Source organism: Acyrthosiphon pisum, chromosome A2 (assembly GCF_005508785.2).
Source record: "Acyrthosiphon pisum isolate AL4f chromosome A2, pea_aphid_22Mar2018_4r6ur, whole genome shotgun sequence".
NCBI lineage: Eukaryota > Metazoa > Arthropoda > Insecta > Hemiptera > Aphididae > Acyrthosiphon > Acyrthosiphon pisum.
The window spans coordinates 23,016,268-23,038,802 of record NC_042495.1 but is presented as its reverse complement, the minus strand read 5'-3'; the positions used below and the strand labels follow the sequence as shown (position 1 = coordinate 23,038,802).

At 28.5% G+C, this 22,535-nt stretch overlaps 3 protein-coding genes across 13 annotated transcripts in view; 1 reads left to right on the top strand and 2 right to left on the bottom strand.

Moving 5' to 3' along the window:
• Positions 1 to 5,943, bottom strand: part of LOC100165690 — a 16,378-nt gene extending 10,435 nt beyond the window's left edge. The window contains exons 1-8 of one of the 4 annotated variants that reach the window (XM_016804408.2): positions 5,650 to 5,943; positions 3,874 to 4,222; positions 3,591 to 3,811; positions 3,454 to 3,523; positions 2,793 to 3,354; positions 2,587 to 2,730; positions 2,207 to 2,512; positions 1,453 to 1,845 (exon numbers count right to left, since the gene is read on the bottom strand). In XM_016804408.2, coding sequence (XP_016659897.1) covers positions 1,471 to 1,845; positions 2,207 to 2,512; positions 2,587 to 2,730; positions 2,793 to 3,354; positions 3,454 to 3,523; positions 3,591 to 3,811; positions 3,874 to 4,214 — 2,019 coding nt within the window. In that variant the 5' untranslated portion in view covers positions 4,215 to 4,222; positions 5,650 to 5,943 and the 3' untranslated portion in view covers positions 1,453 to 1,470. Of the gene's footprint in view, positions 1 to 1,033; positions 1,846 to 2,206; positions 2,513 to 2,586; positions 2,731 to 2,792; positions 3,358 to 3,453; positions 3,524 to 3,590; positions 3,812 to 3,873; positions 4,223 to 5,368; positions 5,621 to 5,649 lie in introns of those variants that run through there. The other 3 variants (XM_001950280.5, XM_016804407.2, XM_016804406.2) reach the window with 3 other exon arrangements.
• A 450-nt stretch (positions 5,944 to 6,393) lies between these two features.
• On the top strand, positions 6,394 to 9,773 carry LOC100160885 (pre-mRNA-splicing factor SYF2-like). 2 transcript variants are annotated; one of them, NM_001161989.2, is made up of 5 exons: positions 6,394 to 6,659; positions 6,727 to 6,843; positions 8,208 to 8,348; positions 9,064 to 9,356; positions 9,438 to 9,773. In NM_001161989.2, the coding sequence occupies exons 2-5, from the start codon at positions 6,775 to 6,777 to the stop codon at positions 9,601 to 9,603; spliced, it is 669 nt and encodes a 222-aa protein (NP_001155461.1). In that variant the 5' UTR covers positions 6,394 to 6,659; positions 6,727 to 6,774; the 3' UTR covers positions 9,604 to 9,773. The 2 variants fall into 2 exon arrangements, with proteins under 2 accessions (NP_001155461.1, XP_016659892.1); XM_016804403.2 differs by having other exon boundaries at positions 6,413 to 6,843; positions 9,438 to 9,760.
• LOC100161584 overlaps positions 9,643 to 22,535 on the bottom strand; it is a 15,907-nt gene continuing 3,014 nt past the window's right edge. The window contains exons 2-9 of one of the 7 annotated variants that reach the window (XR_510735.3): positions 18,874 to 19,030; positions 18,119 to 18,800; positions 17,835 to 17,974; positions 17,668 to 17,755; positions 16,467 to 16,556; positions 16,170 to 16,379; positions 10,614 to 10,676; positions 9,643 to 10,465 (exon numbers count right to left, since the gene is read on the bottom strand). Coding sequence is in view for 5 of the 7 variants with exons in the window: in XM_029489768.1 (XP_029345628.1) it covers positions 10,435 to 10,465; positions 10,645 to 10,676; positions 16,231 to 16,379; positions 16,467 to 16,556; positions 17,668 to 17,755; positions 17,835 to 17,974; positions 18,119 to 18,800; positions 18,874 to 18,984 (1,323 nt within the window). In the remaining 2 variants the exon portion in view is untranslated. Of the gene's footprint in view, positions 10,466 to 10,613; positions 10,700 to 16,169; positions 16,380 to 16,466; positions 16,557 to 17,667; positions 17,756 to 17,834; positions 17,975 to 18,118; positions 18,801 to 18,873; positions 19,031 to 22,535 lie in introns of those variants that run through there. The other 6 variants (XR_001679506.2, XM_029489769.1, XM_029489768.1 and 3 more) reach the window with 6 other exon arrangements.

Below are 22,535 nucleotides of genomic sequence, written 5' to 3'. Positions count from 1 at the left end.
ATGCTGTCATTCAAAAAAGTAAAAAACTTAAAAAATTATAAGGATAAAAAAATATAATTTTTTAAGAAAAACGTTGTTTTATAAGCGACTTGAAACTATGTAAAAAAGTATTTTCAAAAATATTTACACTTTTTGAGATAATGAGTGTTCAATGATAAAAGAATCACCCGATATATGCTTACAGTCATATAGATAAGAACTAAACTGCAATTTTCGTTCTCATAAAATATAAATCTTCTACCTAGGTATCAGTGTAACCGTGTTGATTTTTCCACACAAAATAGAAAATAAAATGTAAAAAAAGTACAGATAAGTTAACTAAACTAAGTATAAAAAATTTAATTTATATATTCATTTTTATGATATAACACATTAACACACATATAAATATTAATTAAGATGTAATTTTTATATGATTTATTAATTTTGGTGTATTAAAGTACCTATAAGGTATAAGGTATAAGGTATAACAAATTGTATTATTCGTGACATGATTTTACAATTTTAATTATGTTATTTATAAATAGGGATTTATAATGTGTATTGACTTAATGTATTATTTAACATTTATAACTTTTTAAGTATTTATGTATATACAGTTAAGTGTATAGACGTTTAATAGTTAATAAAATTAAATTGGAAATATAAATGATGGGGTACTATGTACTTGTATTTAGATATTTTTAATGCATGTATTATGATACTTTTTTTAAGTATCATACCAACTCTGGGTACATGTTAACAGGAGTACAATTTTAGAGCCTTAGATTATAGCTAATGTTAATTTAATTTAGTTTCTTTGTCAAAAAAAAATATTAGGCCCCACAATAATAAAAGCTGTATAGATATTAATTTGTTGGCCACGTGTAATAAATATTTTTTCCATACACATAGGAAGGGCCGGATTGGTATATATCACCCATCGAGATTTTCACTTCTATAAGCGGCCCATTTACATACTCAGTAGCCCAAAATTACGTCTATAATTATTTTGAGCTTATAGGTGGACAATCGTATTTTGAACATGAATTTATTTTTACTCACACTCACAGGACCGGCCCAAACTTCAAGCGGCCCACCGAGATTTTCTCGGTAGCTCGCCTGACCAATGTGGCCCTGCACATAGGTAAGAAATATAGTTGGTTAAAAGATTTAAATAGAACACACTCTAAATAGTAAATTGGTACTATAAAATATACTAGTAGTTTCCAAAACAATATCTTTTGTGATGAATAACTTTCCAAAATTAAGTCTATCTGTATAGTATGTTATATATTACAGGTAACAACAAAAATATTCAGCCAATTATCTACAATCTAAGTAAAATATCATGCAGGCATGCATTACGAAACTAATTTTTAAATGTTCCTCTGACAAAGTAAAATGTAAACTATAAACTATAGTTTATGTTACGAAGTATAAGGTATGTCTTATAAACATTATTCATATTACCGGTAATTGTAGTGAACTTTATATCAACAAGAAGTCTTTGAATGATTTTAAGGATTTAAGCTGTTTGCGTAGTGCTGATATAAGATCAGTTGGTTGCACTAATAATGATATGTCTAATCCGACTGCATTCAGGCGGTCTCTGACTTCAGTTTCTTTAAACAATAAGTTTAATGGACGAGAATTGATTTCTGTTAGTGTCCAAGAAGTAAATGACAATCCATCTAAAGTAGGAGTGCGAGATGATAAGCCGTGAGCAGCAGCTAAACTATTCGGCAGTATATCTTTAATTTCAGCTGTACCCCCTTCTTGAATGATTCCAAGGTCTTGGCCTTGCTCTTGTCGACGTACCACAAATACTCGTCCACAAGGAACACGCCTAATGATTAATTCAACCTGAAATTACATAGTATATAAGTTAATATAATTGTTTATCTATTATCAATCACATTAAATAGTACTCAATGTTAACAAATGTTGAACATACAGTAGAAACTCGATAGTCCGAACTAATTAAGCTATTATTATACAGCAATGCCAATCCATGGACTGCCAAAGCCTTAGAAGTGGCCAGATAGTATAATAAATAATGGATTTCTTTTTGTAATTTTTTATCAGAGCTACTGTGGAATAAAATTTATTTGTCATTTGAATTCCTTCAAAAAAACTTCCAATCCAGGAATCCTGACCAACTTGTCTGAATTTGTCTTGACTATCAAGATTCTATTGTACTTATATAAAACACAATAATACTAACATAAAGACTTGGCCATGCTCGTATTAATTTATGAGCATCCGTTGAACATGATACAGGTTTTCCAGCAACACTCAACAATTGATCGCCTAAATGTAATGCATTATGCAACATTGGATGTTCTTTCTGTTTCCATCCAGCAATCCAAACAGTTTGAAAGACATCAACCAAAGCAATAGTATTAATACAATCTTTACGTCTCAATTGTAACCGTACGCCAGCAAGATGGGACATTTCTTTTCGTAATTGTAGGACTTGCTTTTCACGAACAGTTAATCGACTAGGACTAAATAAATCTCTGTTTTCTGTCTACATTAATCAGATAAAAATATTAAGTTATCATATAATGATAATATACATTGTTGGATTCACAAACAGCTTACGGGGGTAAACGGTGTTGGAACTGGCTGTAACATATTGTGTGTGCTACTATTTACTGCTACACGGATTCTATCGGCTCCTAATGCAGGATGTGAACTGTCGCCATTAACTTTTCGACGAGCGCCACGACCTCGACCAATTGGTAGCTAAAAAAAAAAAAAACATTTTTAATACAATTTGTGTTATCTCAAAAGTGATTCAACTTTACTTGAGATCTTGTTGGTAATATCGCAATATCTGCAGGTATTGAATTGGATAAAGCCGGTGGTGGTCTAGACTGCATAGCGGTAGGTAATATTAAATGCTCATAGTTACTAGTTACTTCTTGATCAGTTGTCGGAGGTATAACATCTTGTCTCTTTGGCCTTCTTCTATGCCGACCATCTTCTGGTTCAGCAATTCTGACTTTAATTCGTTGACCTTCATTTGGCACTTCACTGGTAGATCTTTGTGGCATATTATCGACATGTGTTGTTCTATCACTAAATTCTGAATGACTGCTAGATCTAGCGCCACTAACAGATTCTTCTAAAATAGACGCATTCCGAACTTGATGGTGTCTACTAGACTGTCTTGGAGAAGCAGCAACATTTTCAGATGTAGAACTTGATGATCTGCTAGGCCTAGGAGAATTTATTAATGGTTCAGATGATGTTTGAGATGGTTGCTCATTTGTTTGGTTTAAAACTTGTTCCATTTGATTAAAATTGAATACTTGATTATGATTTATTACTTCTACAATGGTAACATTATTTACTGGTTCACTAGGACTTCTAAAACAAATAAATTTATGATTTATAAACAAATAAATCGAAAAAAAAAACATATTTAGGTTTTATTTTCTGTTACAAAATTGAATATTTACTCACATTGGATTAGGGCTAATAGGTGGAGTTAAAAAAGTTTGTTCAATTTCTGAAGAAAGACTGTCCTCTGTGCCTGACAACCAAATAATAATATTAATCTAAATAACAATTTTTGTTAAACATTTTAGGGATATCCATACCTATTGATTGAACTACTGAGACAACTGGTTCAACGCCCGGTAAAACATTTGTTGACAAATCACGTAACGGTGGAGGAGGCAGTGGAGAGTTAGGATCTCTAGTTGGTAATAGAGGGGGTCTAGACTCTGGTGGTTTGGTATAGACATTTTCTTTTGGTGACAATATATGCATTTCACGTAATTTCAAATCCAAACCTTGAACCCAATCCATCATCTGATTCCTGTAAAGGTAAAATGTATTATTATACAAATAGGTAGTGAATAACAATCACCACATACTAACCATGAAGGAGCAGCTAAACGTACTACATCTGAAGTGAGAGTTATTACAAATTCATACGGGTACTGTTGTTGATGATCACCCGCCATCACTGGTAATGGACATATAGTAGCAGAAACATGGACGGTATCTGATAGTGGTACAGCATTATCTGGACGATGTGCAGCTGCTTTCTTTTGGTCTACATAAAATTCCAACACTGGTTCTGTGTCGTCGTGTATACAAAAAACAGTCCATAGTTTTTGTCCACCAGTGAGTTTCAGAGCAGACTTCTTATCAATTCCAGCTGGTAGTTTTCTCAACCACGAGTTTTTGTGGATTTCCCTGAACTGCACTCCGCTCATTGTTAATTCTATAACAGAAGTGAATAGGTGTTGATTGCATGAAGAGACTAATATAGAAAACCTTGCAAATAAATATTATACGTTGATGAGTGCTTGGAAGAGAGTGAAATGCCATATGATTAACCATCTACATCAGTGACATAACAATAGGGTGGCATGATGGGCAAATGGCTATGGGTCTACGAGTATACAACAGTCAACATATTTAAAGTATATAGAAAAAAAATGTCAATAAAACTATTGAAAAAAAATCACTTTTTTATTTTAAAATAAATTAATATGTTATATATATTTATATTTGTATAATACATTTTTTTTTTGTAATGAATTATTGATGTAACTATAATAATTCAAATTTATGATCTTCACTATTACAATATTATAATTATTACAATATTATATTATTACATTTATTATAATAGTAGGTACCTCGTATCTATGTGCTATGGATAAAATATTGAGATTAACAAGTGCGAGAAACTTAGCATTACTTTAAATTGAACAAGAAACAGCTCGGAAGATGAATTTCGTTGAAGAGATTGATATATTTGAATTTGAGGAAATAAAAGCAAGAAAGAAGAAATTTTACGGTATACCTAACTTATGTAGGTATAATAGCCAATACATCTCCCACAAATTAGATTTTTTTTATAATAATATATTAAATTGAATACTTTATTATTACTAAAAAAGTCCCATTAGTGTTAGTTGTCTATATTTCATTATTATTACTAGACATTATATTGTTAAAACATAATTTAAGTTTTGTATTAAGTACCTATTATTCTATTTATTTTTAAATCTTTACACTCAATAGTAAAATGTTATCGAAGTTTTATGTAACTATTAGGTATTTATATTTGTAGCTCGGCTGTTGTCTTATTTTTCGATGTATCTACATTTTGTAAGAGCTATTAACGGGTATTGATCATACGATAAATAAATAAATAACATCATATACCTACCTATGTGTTATCCTAGTAACGTGCATGTATAAATTATAATTTGTAAATACCTAATTATTTTACAGTTTCTTAAATAAATTCTATGTATATTTTGATATTACAAAAAAAATATAATATAACAGTAGAAGCCGCTTATTAGGTACACGGATAATTGATACAATCGCCTAATTGAAACAAAATGTACCGTACCTATATAATATTAGGACATTGAAAATAAATCGGAATATTGAAGCATCACATAGGTTACTTGATCGTATTATTATAAGGACGTCGTCCGTAAAATTAATAAACTTTTAGAGCCTACTGGTTTTGTTTTTATTTTTTGTTACAGGCCTCGTAAATCCAAGTTAGGCGCTTAGGCCACCGACCAACACGGTAGAGCAACTAATTAATAATCAACTGTCGAGCAATGACTAGCATTGTGTAAAAGTGGAACATATGTTTTCCAATGTGAACCGGAAGGTACTTACAGTCATAACGTCGACTTCACAAATATGTTTGCGACCGGATTTGACGGGATATCATTTTCTAGACGACGACGACGACGACGACTACGACGGCGTTCGCCATCGACTTGAAACGTCGCGACGTCCTACGCGCAATACGTGCGAATCCGCGGAAACCATTTGAATTCAAAAGATTATATCGATTTCGCGAACGACAATTAACGAGAAAAGGAAAACGTCTTAACAGTCGTGCCGTTGTAAGTTGTAGTCGTTAACACTTTGATTGACTTGTTTTGTTGTTTGCGTTATCGTTTGATTAACAGAATATCCGATAAACTTATCAAAATGGCTGCACTGATAATATACATTTTTGATAATAATTTTCACGAAACATCGAAGAATGGATAGGCCACGACAACATTATTAATAACAGTTTGGTGGGAAGTGCCGGGGAAGAGAGAGAGGGACTGTTTTTTTTTTTTTTATCATTACCTCTCATTCTGGCAGAGGTCTTATCATAAACTATAATACGTCATACAATAGTTATTAATTATCACGGATAACAGAAGAATTATAACAACAGAATAATAATTTATTCTCCTACCGTCTGTGATAATTACATGATATTATACGCTATGTATATATAATATCTATAATCTATATAAATTTTCGTGTTGTTAAGACCTCTATAACCTCAAAATATTTCGTTGCCGTATGATAAGCACAAATGGCCCTTCCATTCTCTCGTTACGAAACCAAATGATAACAGTCCGCTCGACGCTCTCCGCTCGAAACAATATTATTACGTAAAACGATAAATTATTGTAAACATCAACATAACAATATATACCTATCTCTAGCTAATAGTTCATTACTATTTATTTTTTAAAGTAGGTTATTCCACAACATCCGTAGTGTTGTGCCTATCACAGGATAAACAATGAGCAATTACTGATTACTCCGTGACGTTTCGACAACATAATATTTTATAATAACCACCTTTTCGATTCCAAAATACTGTAAACGGCCTTTGAGTAAGCATAATAATATTGTCGCACGATAATAGATTCCTGTGGTTAACAGTTTGATATTATTACTCAGTCCGTGACAGACACTGCGCCGAGCATAATAATATCTCAATATTCAGCCATGAGCCAAGCCGTCGAAGCCAAACAAGCGGATCGTCTGAAGAAACTCAGAGACCTCCACATCAAAAGAGTAAATATTATTATTATTTTTTTGATTACTCATATGATACGAGTTCCGATCGATTTAATATTATATTATATTCGAGTTCCGATGGTCCATACCAGATCTATCGACATATTCCTTATGCCCGCTATTCGTTCCGATTTTCTATTGAATAATGAACGATGCATTCTTCAAATCAGTGGTGTACAACACCTACTCCCTATATCACGGTATTGTACGAATACCTGGTGCAATTGCACCACCTAAAATTAAGGGGGGGGACACTGTGTAGGTATCTGGTGGCTGGTTACATCAAACCGTTTACTTAATACCTAATGTACCAATTAAATCATTTACGTATCTCATCGTCTTATTGCCGTTATTAAAATTTGTGTTCCTTGAGTGTTCCGAGTTGGTGGGTGGGATGGTTAAGAAATTCTGTACCATTGCTTTAAATTATATAATTGTTATTAATTTCACTTATGCTATTTATGTTATAACTATCTTTATGCATTATTTAATATTTCATTTATCATGTAAAAATACAATTGGCGTTTATATCTATATAATAAAATTGACCATTGCTCCATTAAGAGGTTGTCAGCGTATTATTTGTTTTCTCTCTCTGGCCCACGCGCAACAGACAAAACGCATTTACGCTGAATAATTTTTTATATGTTTTTAAGTTTACAAAAAAGATAGAGAATTATATTTGACTTTGTATTCGAATTTCAAAATAAATAAATAAATGTTGTACATTTAATTGACGTCTAAATTGTTTTGAAACAATATTTAGACAAATCGATATGTCATTCCCTCAAAAATATTATCCTCAATCTTTTTTGCAATGGGTGATTTTACTCTAAAATTACTTATAAACATAGAAAAAATGATTCTGCACGAATGTGTCTTGACAATGTTGCACATGGGTCAGTGAGAGAAAACAAATAGTGCGCTGACATCATCTTAAGAAATTCCTTATGAACGAAATTAGTTTATTATCGTTATCATCATCAGATGGTCTTACTAATCTTAGAATAATGGAATATAATATTATTTTGTTCTTATTTAACCTGTTCAACACCTCCACCGCTGTTACAAATCTTTGTTTTTTTTCTCTCAAATAATATATTATAATAAAAGGATTTAAATGTAATCAATTCATCGAGGGTCATTTGCGAGGAAATTTGTATTTATGTGGCTAGATAGTCCTAAAAACAGAATTATAATATTCATACAGCTGCACAATACCTACAATGTATTAAGTATTTTATTTATTATATTAATTTTACTTGTATAGATTATTCCGTGGCTGATATTTTAGCACATTCATTGAATATTATTAAACAATTAAACATAGAAGGTATTAATTCTTATTATATCTTACACAGAATGAAGCCAGAGTGAACAACCATCAAGAAGTTGTTGAAGAAGACAAACAAATGAAGTTGCCGTCAAACTGGGAAGCGAGACAGAGGAAAGCAGAATGGCTTTTAAATGACGATAAACTGAGACAAGAGGCTAAAGAAAAAGTATGAAATTATTTATTGAATAGTTCAATAATTGTATTGTTGAAGGAGCATAAAACAAAAAAAAAACAAGTTTTTTTAATTTGAAAGAATGATCAATTCTACAAAAAATGGTATAGGTTTAACATTTCTACTCGCATTACTTAATAAGTTATGACTTAATTAGGAATTTAAAAAAAAACGCGTTACGTCAGTGGCAGGATATGCCGTCATTGCCTATCTTATATGTCTAAAAGTTGCTTGCTTCACACAAAAATTTAATTAAAGTAATTTGTCAAATTTTTTTTGTACTGTAGTTATGTTTTATAGTTTTACGCACTAAAAACTTTGGTGGGACCAGAATTTCTTTAAGGTATTTAGTGGTTTTTATAATATATAAAACCTTATATGAGAAATTTGTATTACGTACGCCTTATAACAGCAGCCACTTGTGATAAATGGCTCTAATCTCTTAGTATTTTTAATATAAAAAAAAAATAAATGTTATATTGCAATTCTGATAATTCAATCGTCTTTAGCACAAAAGTCACACATTTATATGTAAACCATGCATCAAAAATACAAATTTAAGATATGTAAATTATTGTGTAAAGTGAGCAAATTTTACACTCATGAGATAGGCAATTACATCTATCTCCTTAAATAATAATTTGAAAAAACATTTATTTTTTGTGCTGTGAGGTCTTTTAATATGTTTAAGTATTGTTAATGATTTAAGGGACAAGATTACAACCGTTTAAAACTTTTAAACATGACCGCAATGGAAGCAGATGCCATTGACAGGAAGAAAAAACGTCAAAATCCTGATCCCGGGTTCTCGGATTACGAAGAAGCTACCGCTCGCCAATACAACAGAATGATATCCAACATGAAAGTAGACATGGGCGCATATCAAAGACAAAAAGATAGACTGGGCAACGCATTCTATGCGGAGGCCAACACTTATTTGCACGATAAAGTCAAAGATTCTAAAGAAGGAATTGACAATATGGTCGATGATTTGGAAAAGCAGTAAGTGTATAGATAATATTGTTGTAAACTTAAAAATAATAGTAATAATTTTAAGTGAAAATATTTGTTTTATTTTTTTAGGATTGCAAAACGTAACAAGTTCAGTAGGAGGAGAACGCATAATGACGAAGCAGATATTGATTATATCAATGAGAGAAACATGAAATTCAATGCAAAATTGGAACGGTACTATGGAGAGCATACCACACAAATCAAACAAAATTTGGAAAGAGGAACTGCTATTTAAATTTAATACAACAACCTTTTAACTATATGAATATATATATAAAATATAAGTTTTTTTTATTATATATATTGATTAATAACTTAGTACAACTTAGTTATATTAAAAACTAATTCAACAATTTATTGCATCAACCCATGTTCCAAGTCTTTTTGTGTACGAAAAAAAAAAAATTATAATAATGCATTGGTCAAAGTTAAACAGTTGTATATAAGTGTCTTCTAAATGCCCATTATCGTATATTGTGAAAAAAATATAAATGTTTAATTGTTATAGTGTATGACGTATGCATAACAACATTTGTAATAAAATACTTAAACTTATAAGATATTTTAATTAAACAACAAGTCTTTATATTCAGCAAATAACAAATATTGCTTTTTGAAACATTGAACTTTACAATTTAATACAAACAAATAATGTTTATGATTAATTAACGTTATTTAGTAAATCATATACTTATAAAAACTGTGTAACTTTATCACTCGGTTATATAATATTATTTAAATTTCAATTTGTATAAAAAGTATTTAATTATTGGTAAACAAATTTTTTTTTTTTAACATACTATACAGGGTATAATATCTAGAGGATTGACAATTTAATTAACAGTATAATAATGAGCAATTATCAAATCATTCATAAATAAATAAATACCCATATACTCCGTACTAGGTACCTACATGTAATGTAAAATATAATGCAAAATAAAAAAAGTTAGCTCTATACTTTAACGTATCACATTAAGGCATTTAGGTTAAATTTAATTTTGTCCAAATAATTAACCAAAGACCATCGTTGATTGAGTTGATTGAGTTCAGCAACCATCCAAAATCAATACTTCAATACAAACTTGTAGTTTTCCCTGTACATAAACCAAATATTTTTCTTATAGGTACTTTAAATTAAAATATTGCGACAACTTAAAAAATTTTCTTCAGTGATAGCATCTGAGCGACACAAAATCACTGTAAAATCTAGAATGTTGCTCGACAATGAAGTCAGTAACTCACTCTGATGATTTAATCGATGAGTAACTCTTACATGAATATTTCCAGGATATCGCTGTGGTTTTCCTACAAAATAAAATTCACATTTCCTTGAATAAGAAATTGAACAAACATAACAATTTAGTATAAAATATCGACGGTTACAGGGAAAAAGGGCGTAAACGACATTTTGGCCGAAAATGAGTTAATAGAATTTTGGCGTAAACGCCACGATTCTTTATCGATAGAGCCAACAATTGTATCGATACGATTATTTTACGAATAACTATCGATGTTTAAATATTTAGCGTAACCGCCATTCGTTATCAGGTGTGTAATTGTTATCGGGTGTAAACGACTTTTATTAGGCGTAAACGACTTCTATTAGGCGCAAACGACTTTTATTAGGCGTAAACGACAATTAAATAATTTAATATGATGTTGTAAACGACATTTTGTTGCTAACATCAGAATAATGGTATTATATTATTTGATGCTAATTTATGATAACGAATAATAAATGATACGCATTACGCATTTGCGAGCTGGTTACAGTGGCTACACGTTCCACTCATTCAAGATTCTTGATTTCAAGTAAGTTTTACAACGTATTTATTACATAAATGCAAGTATCATAATACAAGTATCATAATGGTCATCTTTAAATTTACTATCAGTCTTTATGGTGCGTTATATTGTCTTACGCCTAGGTATAATATTTTAAAATTATGTTTCCCATTATTAGTAGGTAGGAATGTCTTACATGATAAGTTTTGTTGTCCAGTCCATGACTGTGTCTAAATCTCACCGTGGTAGTTAAGCAATAGTAAAAATATTATAGTAATTGATAAGTTATAGTTTAATTAACTGTTTGTACCTTTTATTATGTTTATTTAGTTTAAAAATGGGTTCAAGAATAAAAAAAATGATGAATGCTATAAATAATTCGTCTAGCACTATTGAAAATAACATTCCATCAAAACAAAACGACAACTTTGATCGTGCTAATTTTTTTAATGGTCTAGTTTATAAAGATATTATGGCAGTTGAAAATAAAGAGTTAAACGTTTATAAAAAATCTGAAGTTCCTGTTACCAAAAATAATATTATTGCTAAAAATACATTATTATCTGATAAGTCACCGACATTATGTCCGTCAGAGTGTACTAGAGATACAACAGATTGGTTACCACCAGGTATGGTGTTGAATAAAAATACTTCATTTACTGTTTCTGATGTTAGTGATATTATTATAACTTGTCAAAAACCTAGTTGTTCACGAGAACTTTTCAAAATTCCATCTATAGAATCCGATAAAAAAACTTCAAGTAGTGATTTAGAATGCAATGATGTTGTTATTGTTGATGAACTAACACAGATAGGAAAAAGTGGTTTGAAAAAGCCAAAAATTATTAATAAAAAAATGAAGGAAAAACACAATCGTGTCCATGGTAATGGTAAGAAAGTTCAAAATAACCCTTGCGCTAATTCAAAATGTCCTAACAAGTGTACGAATAAAATCACCGAAGAAGAGAGACAAATTATTTTTTCTAATTTTTGGGGATTAGGTAGTTATGAAAGACAACGGGATTATTTATTATCATCTACCAAAGAAATTGCTATTAAAAGGAAAAGAGTTGAAGGTACTAGTCGCCGTAATGTAACTAGAGAATATTATTTATCGTGCAATAGTGAACCAAAGCGGGTATGTCAACAGTTTTTGTTAAAAACTTTGGATATGACACAAAAATGTTTAACTTATACACTTTTAAAGCGATCCCCTTCAGGAACTTCGAAAAAAGATGGACGTGGTTCAAGACGTCCAAAAAATAAAACGTCTGATGATGTTATGGAAAATTTTGATAAATTTATACAGCAGCTCCCAGCGGTACCATCACACTATTGCCGAGCCTCAACGACTAAAAAATATTTACCGTCAGAGTTAGGAAATTGCTCTAGATTATATAAGCTTTACATTGATTTTTGTAAACAAAGTAACGGTACTATCATAAAAAAAACACTTTTCAATCAGCTGTTTAAAAAAAAATATAATATCGGTTTTCATGTCCCTAAAAAGGATAAATGTACTTGGTGTTGTAAAATTGAAAATATTATTATGAGTCGACAACTAAATGAATCCGAAGATACAAAAAATCAACTTCATTTGTACGAAAAAGAAGAATGTAAGTCTATGTTTTTGTTTGATCAACAGATTTCAAAGTGTAAAGGGAATTTTTTGTGCTCGAGTTTTGATTTACAGAAAGTATTGAGTAGCCCATCAGGTCAAAATATGAATTTGTATTATAGTAGGAAGTTTAGTTGTTATAACTGCACCATTTACGAGTCGGGAACGCAAAATGCTTATGCTTATTTATGGGGAGAAATAAACGGAAAAAGAGGATGTAATGAAATTGTGACATGTATACACAACTATTTAACCGATATAGATATCAAAAAAATATATGAATACGTAGCTTTATATTGTGACTCGTGCACCGGCCAAAACAAAAATCGTGCTATGTTAGCTATGATTTCAAAATCACTCAAAAGTCAATTCACGTACATTAAAGAGATAAAAATCGTTTTTCTTTTGCCGGGCCATACTTACATGCCGGTAGATTCAGTGCATGCATCAATCGAACGTTTTGTTAGGGACAAAACTGTTTGGGCATCAAGTGAATGGGCTACACTTATTAGAAACGCACGTATAAATCCTAAGCCTATAGAGGTAAAACAACTTGCTTATTCAGATTTTTATAATTGGAAATATGAAGCTGATAATAGTAATATACTCCCAAAAGTTTTAAAAGATATCGATGGTAATATCATTCAAATTTCAAAAGTTCGTTACTTTGTTTTTTCACGTTTGAATTTGGATAGTGAAGATGATAATTTGCATTCCATAATTAATATCCATGCATATTTTTCATATAATCCTGATTGTGAACCAAAAACATTAAAACTTAAAGGCGGTCAGAACAAGAAAGAATCTCGGTCCACTAAAGAAGTCATTGCAAAAAAGTTGTATAAAGAAACCATTGCAATCTCGAAAGAAAAATATAATGATCTTATTAAATTGTGTACATCTGGAATTATTCCAAATGAGTTTCACGAAGAGTATCTGCAAATGAGAAATAGTACAAAAATCCAAGACTGTTTACAAGAAACTGACGAGGAAGATGAAACCGTCAGTTTAAAATAAGACTGATAAATTATCAAATTGTATTTACTCATTTCATCATTAAGTATTATAAATTAGTTGGTTACTATTATAATTATATCGATTTGTTTTTAAAAAAGTTGTTTTATTTTATTTTAAGGAATATTTGACTGTTTTTTTATGTAATAATTAAATACACGTTATTTAATTTTATTTTGAATACTTTTTACTAAAAATAGATGTTTTATTTTATTTAAAGGAAGATTTTACTGTTTTTTTTATGTAATAATTAAATACGTCATGTTATTTAATTTTATTTTGAATACTTTTTACTAAAAAGAGATGTTTTATTTTATTAAAAGGAATATTGGACTGTTTTTTTATAATGTGATAATGAAATTATACGTTATTTAATTTAATTTTGAGTACTTTTTATTGAATTATTAATATTAAATCATATGTTCACGAGTTCAGGCGTAACCAACAATGACCAGGTAAGTTGAGAAACAATGGGCGTAAGCGCCATATTATCGTTTATAAGCTAATTTTTACCGTAATTAGCGGTACATTTCATAGTTGTAATTAAAATACATTATAAACATAATCAATTAATAGATTGATACAAGAATTATACTTGTAAGTGATATTTAGATAGAATAGGACAGAAAAATGTATTGTATTTTTATTTTGGGTTTCCTGTAAAATTATGAATATGTCGTTTACGCCCTTTTTCCCTGTAACCGTCGATATAAAATTACATTTGTAAAAATATGTACACAACTCCACTAAACAAAAGAATTAGTAACATTTTAATACTTTTTTTTTAAAAATATTATTAACGGACTGTCACTTCTAATCCATCATCGGTATCGGTATTAGAGTTGCGACAACATAATAATAATAAACCAACAATGAAATGTTTGATACAATTGAAATTACATTCAATATGCAAGGTCTATATACTCATTAAAGCCTATATCTGTGGTGTGAGGCAGAACTTAAAAAAAACTACAAATAATTGTGCCTAAATTAACAATATTTTTCAATATTCATTTGTACATCACATTATATTATCTATGAAATCTAAGCTTTGAAAATTCAATGTAAGATTCCACTTATGTTTTCATAGATTCAACAAAAATAAAAGTTTAACAGAGTCAAATTAATTTTTTTACGAGCTTTTGAAGCTAGACATTGGATATTCATTCATAAATTACAAGGTTCATTATAAGTTGTTATGATGGCTGTTGATAAATATTAAAGATCCATAAGCACAACTTTTTTTTATAAGAATTCAATGTCAAATTTTGACAAAATATATCAAAACATTAAAATTTTTTGTATTTATTGTAGTTTAGTTGTATATAAAATGTTAAGTTTTTATAACTAAGGATTATTAAAAAACGATGATTTTCATAAATAATTTATACTATAACCAAAAAATCTAAAAAATATATACACAGTTAAATTTTACAGACATTTTACGTTCAAATTTGGATGAAATTACATATTAAAACCAAGAATAACGATTTTAGTTGCTCTTTTTTAATTTAAAAGTATTATTCGTGGATATATGAAACATTTAGAGTAAAATTATTAATATATTTTATATACACAGTGACATTTTCAATTTTTATGGTTTTGGCAAAAATTAAGTTAACCCACTGTTGCACTAACAGTAAAAAATGCATAATAATAAAATAAATTACTTTAATAGAAATAATATCATCAAATATACTTAGTAATATTACATGATAACAGAAAGTCTTCAAAATAGTCTCATTATTAGCCTACAATGAATAAAATTGATATCATTTAATTCAAATGTAACACTATTCGTTACAGTGACTCTTTAGACACCTGATGTACAGCAGAGCATTTCCTATTTCCCCACTTTTAATAATATATATATTTTTTTTTTTTGATAAAAATTATTTGTTTTTAATTTTTGTATAGTAATTTTTTTAATGGAAATGTTGAAGGATAACATTTTTATCTTTGTTTCACTATTTTAAGTTCATTAAGTAATTCACATGACCACAATAATGTTAGAGTAACGCTAACACGACATCAATCATGATGCCAAACATGGCGATACTGATGACAGATTGACAATCAAACTTTATAAGCTTCTACAAGAAAATATGTCGAAAAAGTACATCTCAAATAACTAATTTCTACTTAAGTAAAAAAAAAAAAAAAATTCATATGAATTGTTAGAAAATAAAATGTTGTTCACAAGGTATTCAAATTATTATTAAATTGCTTATGAAAAAATTAAACAAATTGTTTTAGTGTTGCAATATTTAAAATTTGATTTAATATTACTTATATTTTGTAAAGCTTCTTATGCATTTTTTTATACCACATAATATATGTTCAACTACAATTCAAAAAGTTAGTAATGTTAAATTTCTCACCATCACACACTGCAAAAAGTTTCACTCATGTTAAGCATTGTCTTGTTAAATTGGCGGTTACTTTGGTGCACATGGGAATATTGTTGTTCACAACTGATGATGTGGTACCTAGATCGAAACGAGCCATATCACACTGTTCACATCTTGGCAATATTGGATGATTTTGGAATGTGCACATAGGACAAACCCAGTTTTGGGTTTCTGAATGTTCTACAAAATATACATTTTAGCGATAAAACAATTCATAATTCAAATTAATAAGTAATTCATTAAATGATTGTAGTTAATTTTTCTAACCTTGATATTCTTTGTGCATTTTCCCAAAAGACACCTTTTGTCCAGTATAAATTTTATTATAAAATTGTTTATTTGTTTCTTCTGATGGAACTATAAAAATAAAATAAACATTAATTGTATCTTAAAGACGGTTGAAGTACATATTTTTAGATAATAAGACATCTTCTTTAACCAACTTTTCTTAATTTTTAAATACAAATTTATTTTAAATAAATTACATCATCAAATAATAATAAAGGATAACAAAAATTATAATATTGTGCATAATATTCACTTTCTTAATAAATAATAACTTTAAAGTTTAATTTCTGATGACTGAAAACTTTAGTCGTTGGATATTGTTAACATTAGTTTTTATATTGGTAAAATATTAGCTTGATCTGCTATACATTTGTTTCATTCAAATTAAATTTTTGCTTTTAAATTGAATTTTTAGAGTTTCTTTTTTTTTCTAATAATATTGTTGTTTTTAATTTAATATGTTATATCTACCTAAATTCTACGCATTTAGAATATTTGAAAGGTTGATATTTATACTTATACTGTATCATAATATCAACTTGGATGAATCAAATTAATTATTTTGTAATGATATAATATGGATAAGATATTTCATGCCCTCGACTTGAATAATGAGTAAACATTCTAAGTGTTCAGTCTTTTGTATCAACCTTTTTTTAAAGAATTTGTAGTGCAAATTTTATTCTAGTTCAAGTTTTTATTCTATTATAAGTGATCTATTTAATTTTTAAAAGAGCACAAAATTGGAAAGGGTCAGTGCAAGAACCAGAAATCAATTTTCAAAACTTACAGAAAATTAAAAAAACAATTTTAATTTTTGGAGCTATCTTGTTTTATAACCAGAACTTAGTATTTGATCAATTTTATTCATTATAATATTCACTTGCAACTATCTGGTTTTTGGTCAGAAAGTAAAAAACCAGACAGCTTCAACTTCAAGTGTGTTATATTATACTTAGATTTCCTATATGGATTGTTCGATTGTTGGATCAATCTTGTTGTTGCAAAGATACAGTCATATTTTTTCTTCACCCAATATTATTTAAACGAGATTTTTGATGAACATAGATTGTCTTGTTTTTTGCATGGACCCCCTTCATTTGAACTTTTTTGATAACTCAAACTTAAATAACTACTGAGTTACCAATCAAAAAATCAATAGTTACATAATTCAACCTACCTCGATTCTCTGTAACCGTATTTACTTGAACAGTTAATTTGTTACATTCTAATCGTAATAATTCAACATCATTTCTTAAACGTTCAATCTACATACATATAAAACATATATAAATATATAAAATAAAAACAATAATAATAACATAAAATCAAGTTTACTCTACATACCTTTCTGGAATATGAACGCCTTTTAGAAATATCTTCTTCCATCGATGCGACATTTTTTTTCATAATTTCTAGTCTTTGTTTTTCTGCTGATAATTCTAAAGCCAACTTTTGCTTCCGTTCTAATTGAGCATTAATTACCACTAAAAAAGTTCACAAATTTAAAACTTAATGCACACATCTCCTATTTTTTAAAAATTATTAATTTAATGAACATGCAGACAATTTTAAATCAATTAAAAATGTACAATATAATATACTCGTATAGGTATAATATTATTACTAACTTTTAGTTTTCGGCAAAATATTATCAATTTGAACTGATCCAGGAATTTGAATTTCAGTCATCCGATTAATAGATTTAATATTTGTAGGGGATATCATAACACGAGACGTAGTTACAGTTGTTTCACCTTCAGGGTCAATACTTATATGAAGTCTTGATTGATAACAATTTTTAGGATCAGTAGTTGGATCAAATGAACAAGCTGTATAAGTGAGTTCAGAACCTCCACCAGCTGATAAATCTAACGGAGGTAGAGGATCTTTAGTAGGTGTTCTCAAGGTAAGACTTACAGACGTGAATGGCCGACACTGTGTATCAACAAATGGCACAGAATCTAATGAAAGACAAGATTTGTGTCTATGCTCTCCTTGATGTCGCTGTGAAGGAGTCGATGGTGCCGAAACAGATGAACATTGGCATCTATTTATATTAAAATCTATGTCTAAAATGTGTGTGTCATCTATGTCACTTTTATTCGTATTTATTAAATCCTTTGAGTCATCAAACTGTTGGGGTCTATTTGAAAATTGTAATTTAGGCAAGGAAAGATTGTTTGGTGACATTTCAAGAGTTTTGGGTCTGTTTGCCATTTTATCTACAATATCAGATGGATAAGTTTGTTGAACGTAATTTTTCTGAACACTTTTTAGATTTGATACACAAGCTTCTCGATTAGTTGAATGCTGGCATAAAGAAAAATAATAACTGTTAGTTTTCAGTAAATATAATGTGATTACTATTGATCAGTTTCCTCACCTTGAGTATACAATCAGAAACTACTTGATCTGGAACTGTAGGAAATTGCTGTTTGAGCTCATGAAACATTTGCATCACCGAGATCCTAGAATGTTTCCTGTGTTCAGACATTATAGATAACTATTCAACAGCATTTCGATTATTTTTTTTTTGTATGCTGAAAATAATAGAATGGTATTAATTTAGTTTAAAAATGACACCACCATTAGTTGAATAAAGTAATACAAAATATGTTCTCTTCAAATATTTTTAAATAAAAATCAGTTATTATGTGTAGTTGTTTTATCTCCTCAACAGTACTGGCCATGACCGTGTCAATCATATAAATTCATAAAATTAAACATATTTTGTATAAGCATATTATGGATATATAAATGATTACCTATAGAAAATGATGTAAAATAATAATTTAAATTACTTCTTCATATGTATACAATATTTATGTTTTTATTGTATGATGAAACAAAAATGGAAATAAATACTAATGAATAAGTGCCAAAAATTAAAAAAAACACCTTACAAACAAATCAACAGGTGGTTTTATAAAAATAGTATTTTTAATTTGTGATAAATGATAAAATTAGTTTTTAGTTGTCATAGAGTTCATAAGTAGGAACTGTTATATTTTTGACCTGCCATTTACAGATTTACACCTAAAAATAACTCTGTTCATGAATAGTTTATTTTAAATGGTGACGGTCGTCTTTTTGGACAATAATCTTCATAACATTAACACCTACAAGTATTTTTTTTATGTTAGACTTGTGATGATGTCATTTAAATTCAAATGAATAATTTGTACTAGTATGAATGGTTTTAAAAATGGTAATATACGTTATAATTAAATATTAAAATTACTTAATATTTGTTTATTTTGTGTAGACTGTATATTGTATAAGACAAGACAATTATTTCTTAAATTTATTTTTTACCAGCCTCCCTGAACTAAAACATATTTGTTGTATAATTATTTAAGTCTAAAAACAACAACAATTTAACTTCAATAGATTGGGTATATACTACCTAATATTTTTAATATAAATTAAATACCTATAAGGCACATCTAATAATAATATGTAATACAAATGTTCATCTTATTAAAATAATTATAATTATTATTTGTTTACATTATATTATCTTCTAGAATAATAATAAACATGTGCCTAATACAGCAATAAAATATATTTATTCAACTAAAAAATAATATATTTTAATATTTTGGCAGAAAATACACTTAAAGCTTATTCCAAGAATTAGATTAAAACTGAATGAAGGTCGTTATGGAAAATAGCTGACATTGTATAATGTATTACCAACACTCAACAGCATATTCTAAAATAACACTTTTATAAATAAAAAACTTGTTTCTATTCTACAAGAGTAAAGTTAGCTATTAATCTTGGAATATTGTTTAACAATAATTGTTAATTAGTTATAAATAGTAATAGTTCTATAATATATAAATAGAATAAGTATAAATCATACCAAATTAAGTTATGTAACCCAATTAATTTATTATAATAATATCACTTAATGGCACACTTTCACTAAATGGCCATCTAAACAAGACAACTGACACACTACACAGTCACAATGACACAATGACACAAATTTAAGTTTAAACAGAATAGCAATCTAAACAATTGAAATAGTATGTATGTGTGGTATAGGGTGGTGGTGAAGATAACAGAAAAGTACCCAAATGTTTAATGTATAAAATAATAATATCAAACAGGTTAAACATTGCCAATATTTTAGGTAAAATATTTTTTATTCATTGTTTCATATAATAAAATAACTATAATAATATGTTTCTAAACAATTATAAAAAGGAATAATATTTCCAAAAATCTTTAAATTACTTTAGGTACTTATAAGTTATATAATTATGAATTGTAGTGCCACAGAGCCGCCAATTTCAACCAAATAAATAAAATTACTTAACAGCAATGATCTAAACTATAATATGTATGCATGTACAATATGTATAATATGTAACTTATAATGTTATTGATAATTTCCTAATATAAATAAATAGGTATTGTTTCAATATAGGTAATATCGAGGGTAATATAGGTACATGGTGTAAGAGAAAGACCTCCTGACAAATGAAAAATGAAAATTGATACTAAAGTTCAACGTATGACTATAATTATGAAAATTAAATAAATAATAAATAATTTTAAATAACTTGCCTGAAAATTCACAAAAGGAATATTTAAAAAAGTTATTATGTTTTGTATTAATTTATTCTAAAAAAATATTGATATTTTAAAAAATTGTAAAAAACAAACTACTTTACTAATATAAATGTTTTTACCATCAACATTTTTTTAAATAAACATAATTAAATACATTTTTATTTTAAGTAGGTACCTACCTATTAAAAAATAAAAATATACACATTTATATTGTACTTGTAACAAATACATCAATAAATTGTGTATAAAAAAAATTTAATATTGAATAGAACAAAAATTATTTCATTTTTCAGGTCATTCTGTTACACTTTGGATAGACCCAAACTCAAAAGCACTTAAGTTATTTGAAACACGTATAACAAAGATCAAAATTTAATAGTCCAGATGCCTACATAACACTCTTAACACTATAATGTAATAAATAATAATATTTAACTATACCTAATACCATTTCATTTTTTATTAGTTTATTACATTTATAAAATATTATAATCTTTATGACACATTAGATTATGAGGATTAAGTACGCAATTCAAAAGTAACTTCTAATCAGTAAAATATCAGCTTATACAAGTTATACGCCTTATTATATATATGGTCATTCACCAACGTAGAATGACATTTTCTCCCTGAGTATATTTGCAGTGGCACAGATATGTAATCCGGGTAGTTTATTTGAGCTACCTAAAATCTAAGGATTTACGCAAATATATTTAACCAGGGAAATTAATAGTTTATTACTAAAATAGGTTTATATTAACACTAGGCTTTGTGTCTTTTCCCACAGTTTTTGAATGATGAAGTGGCTAGGCGGACGGGCCTTGTTTGAAATTGACCCACCTTTTTTTTTCACGCCATTGTATATTTTACATAAGATTGTAAGTGTAGGTATTATATAAATTCAGCAACTGATTATTGATAATCTTAACCCATTTACACTAATAATACAACCATGATCGTTCCGAATTATACATATATATATATATATATATATATATATATATATATATATTATAATAAATGCTTAATACCACTGATAAAAAAATATTTGTTAAAAAAATCATGTTTGTAATTATCAATGATAATAGTGTAATTTCAATAGGTACTACAAATTATAGTAATAGACAATAGTCAGATAATACTAGTATAATAGTACCTATTCAGTGGCGGAATGAAAAGCTATTTTATTAAATGACTGCTTAATGTAAAAGTGGCCGTCGGTATCAGAAATGATAGGCTGGTTGATAATTTAAGAACAAATGTATCTACTTCTATGAATTGAGTTTGATCTCGGGTTTGATGGTGTAGTGGTTGACCATTCACATTAACATGAGAACAATTAATGGGCGGGTACTTTATTTAAATAGGTAGTCGCTTGGTAGAAAAAAAAGTTCATGCTGCCCCACTACACATTTTGTCTATAAGTAACATTTTTACACAGAGACAGTAAGTTACTAATGA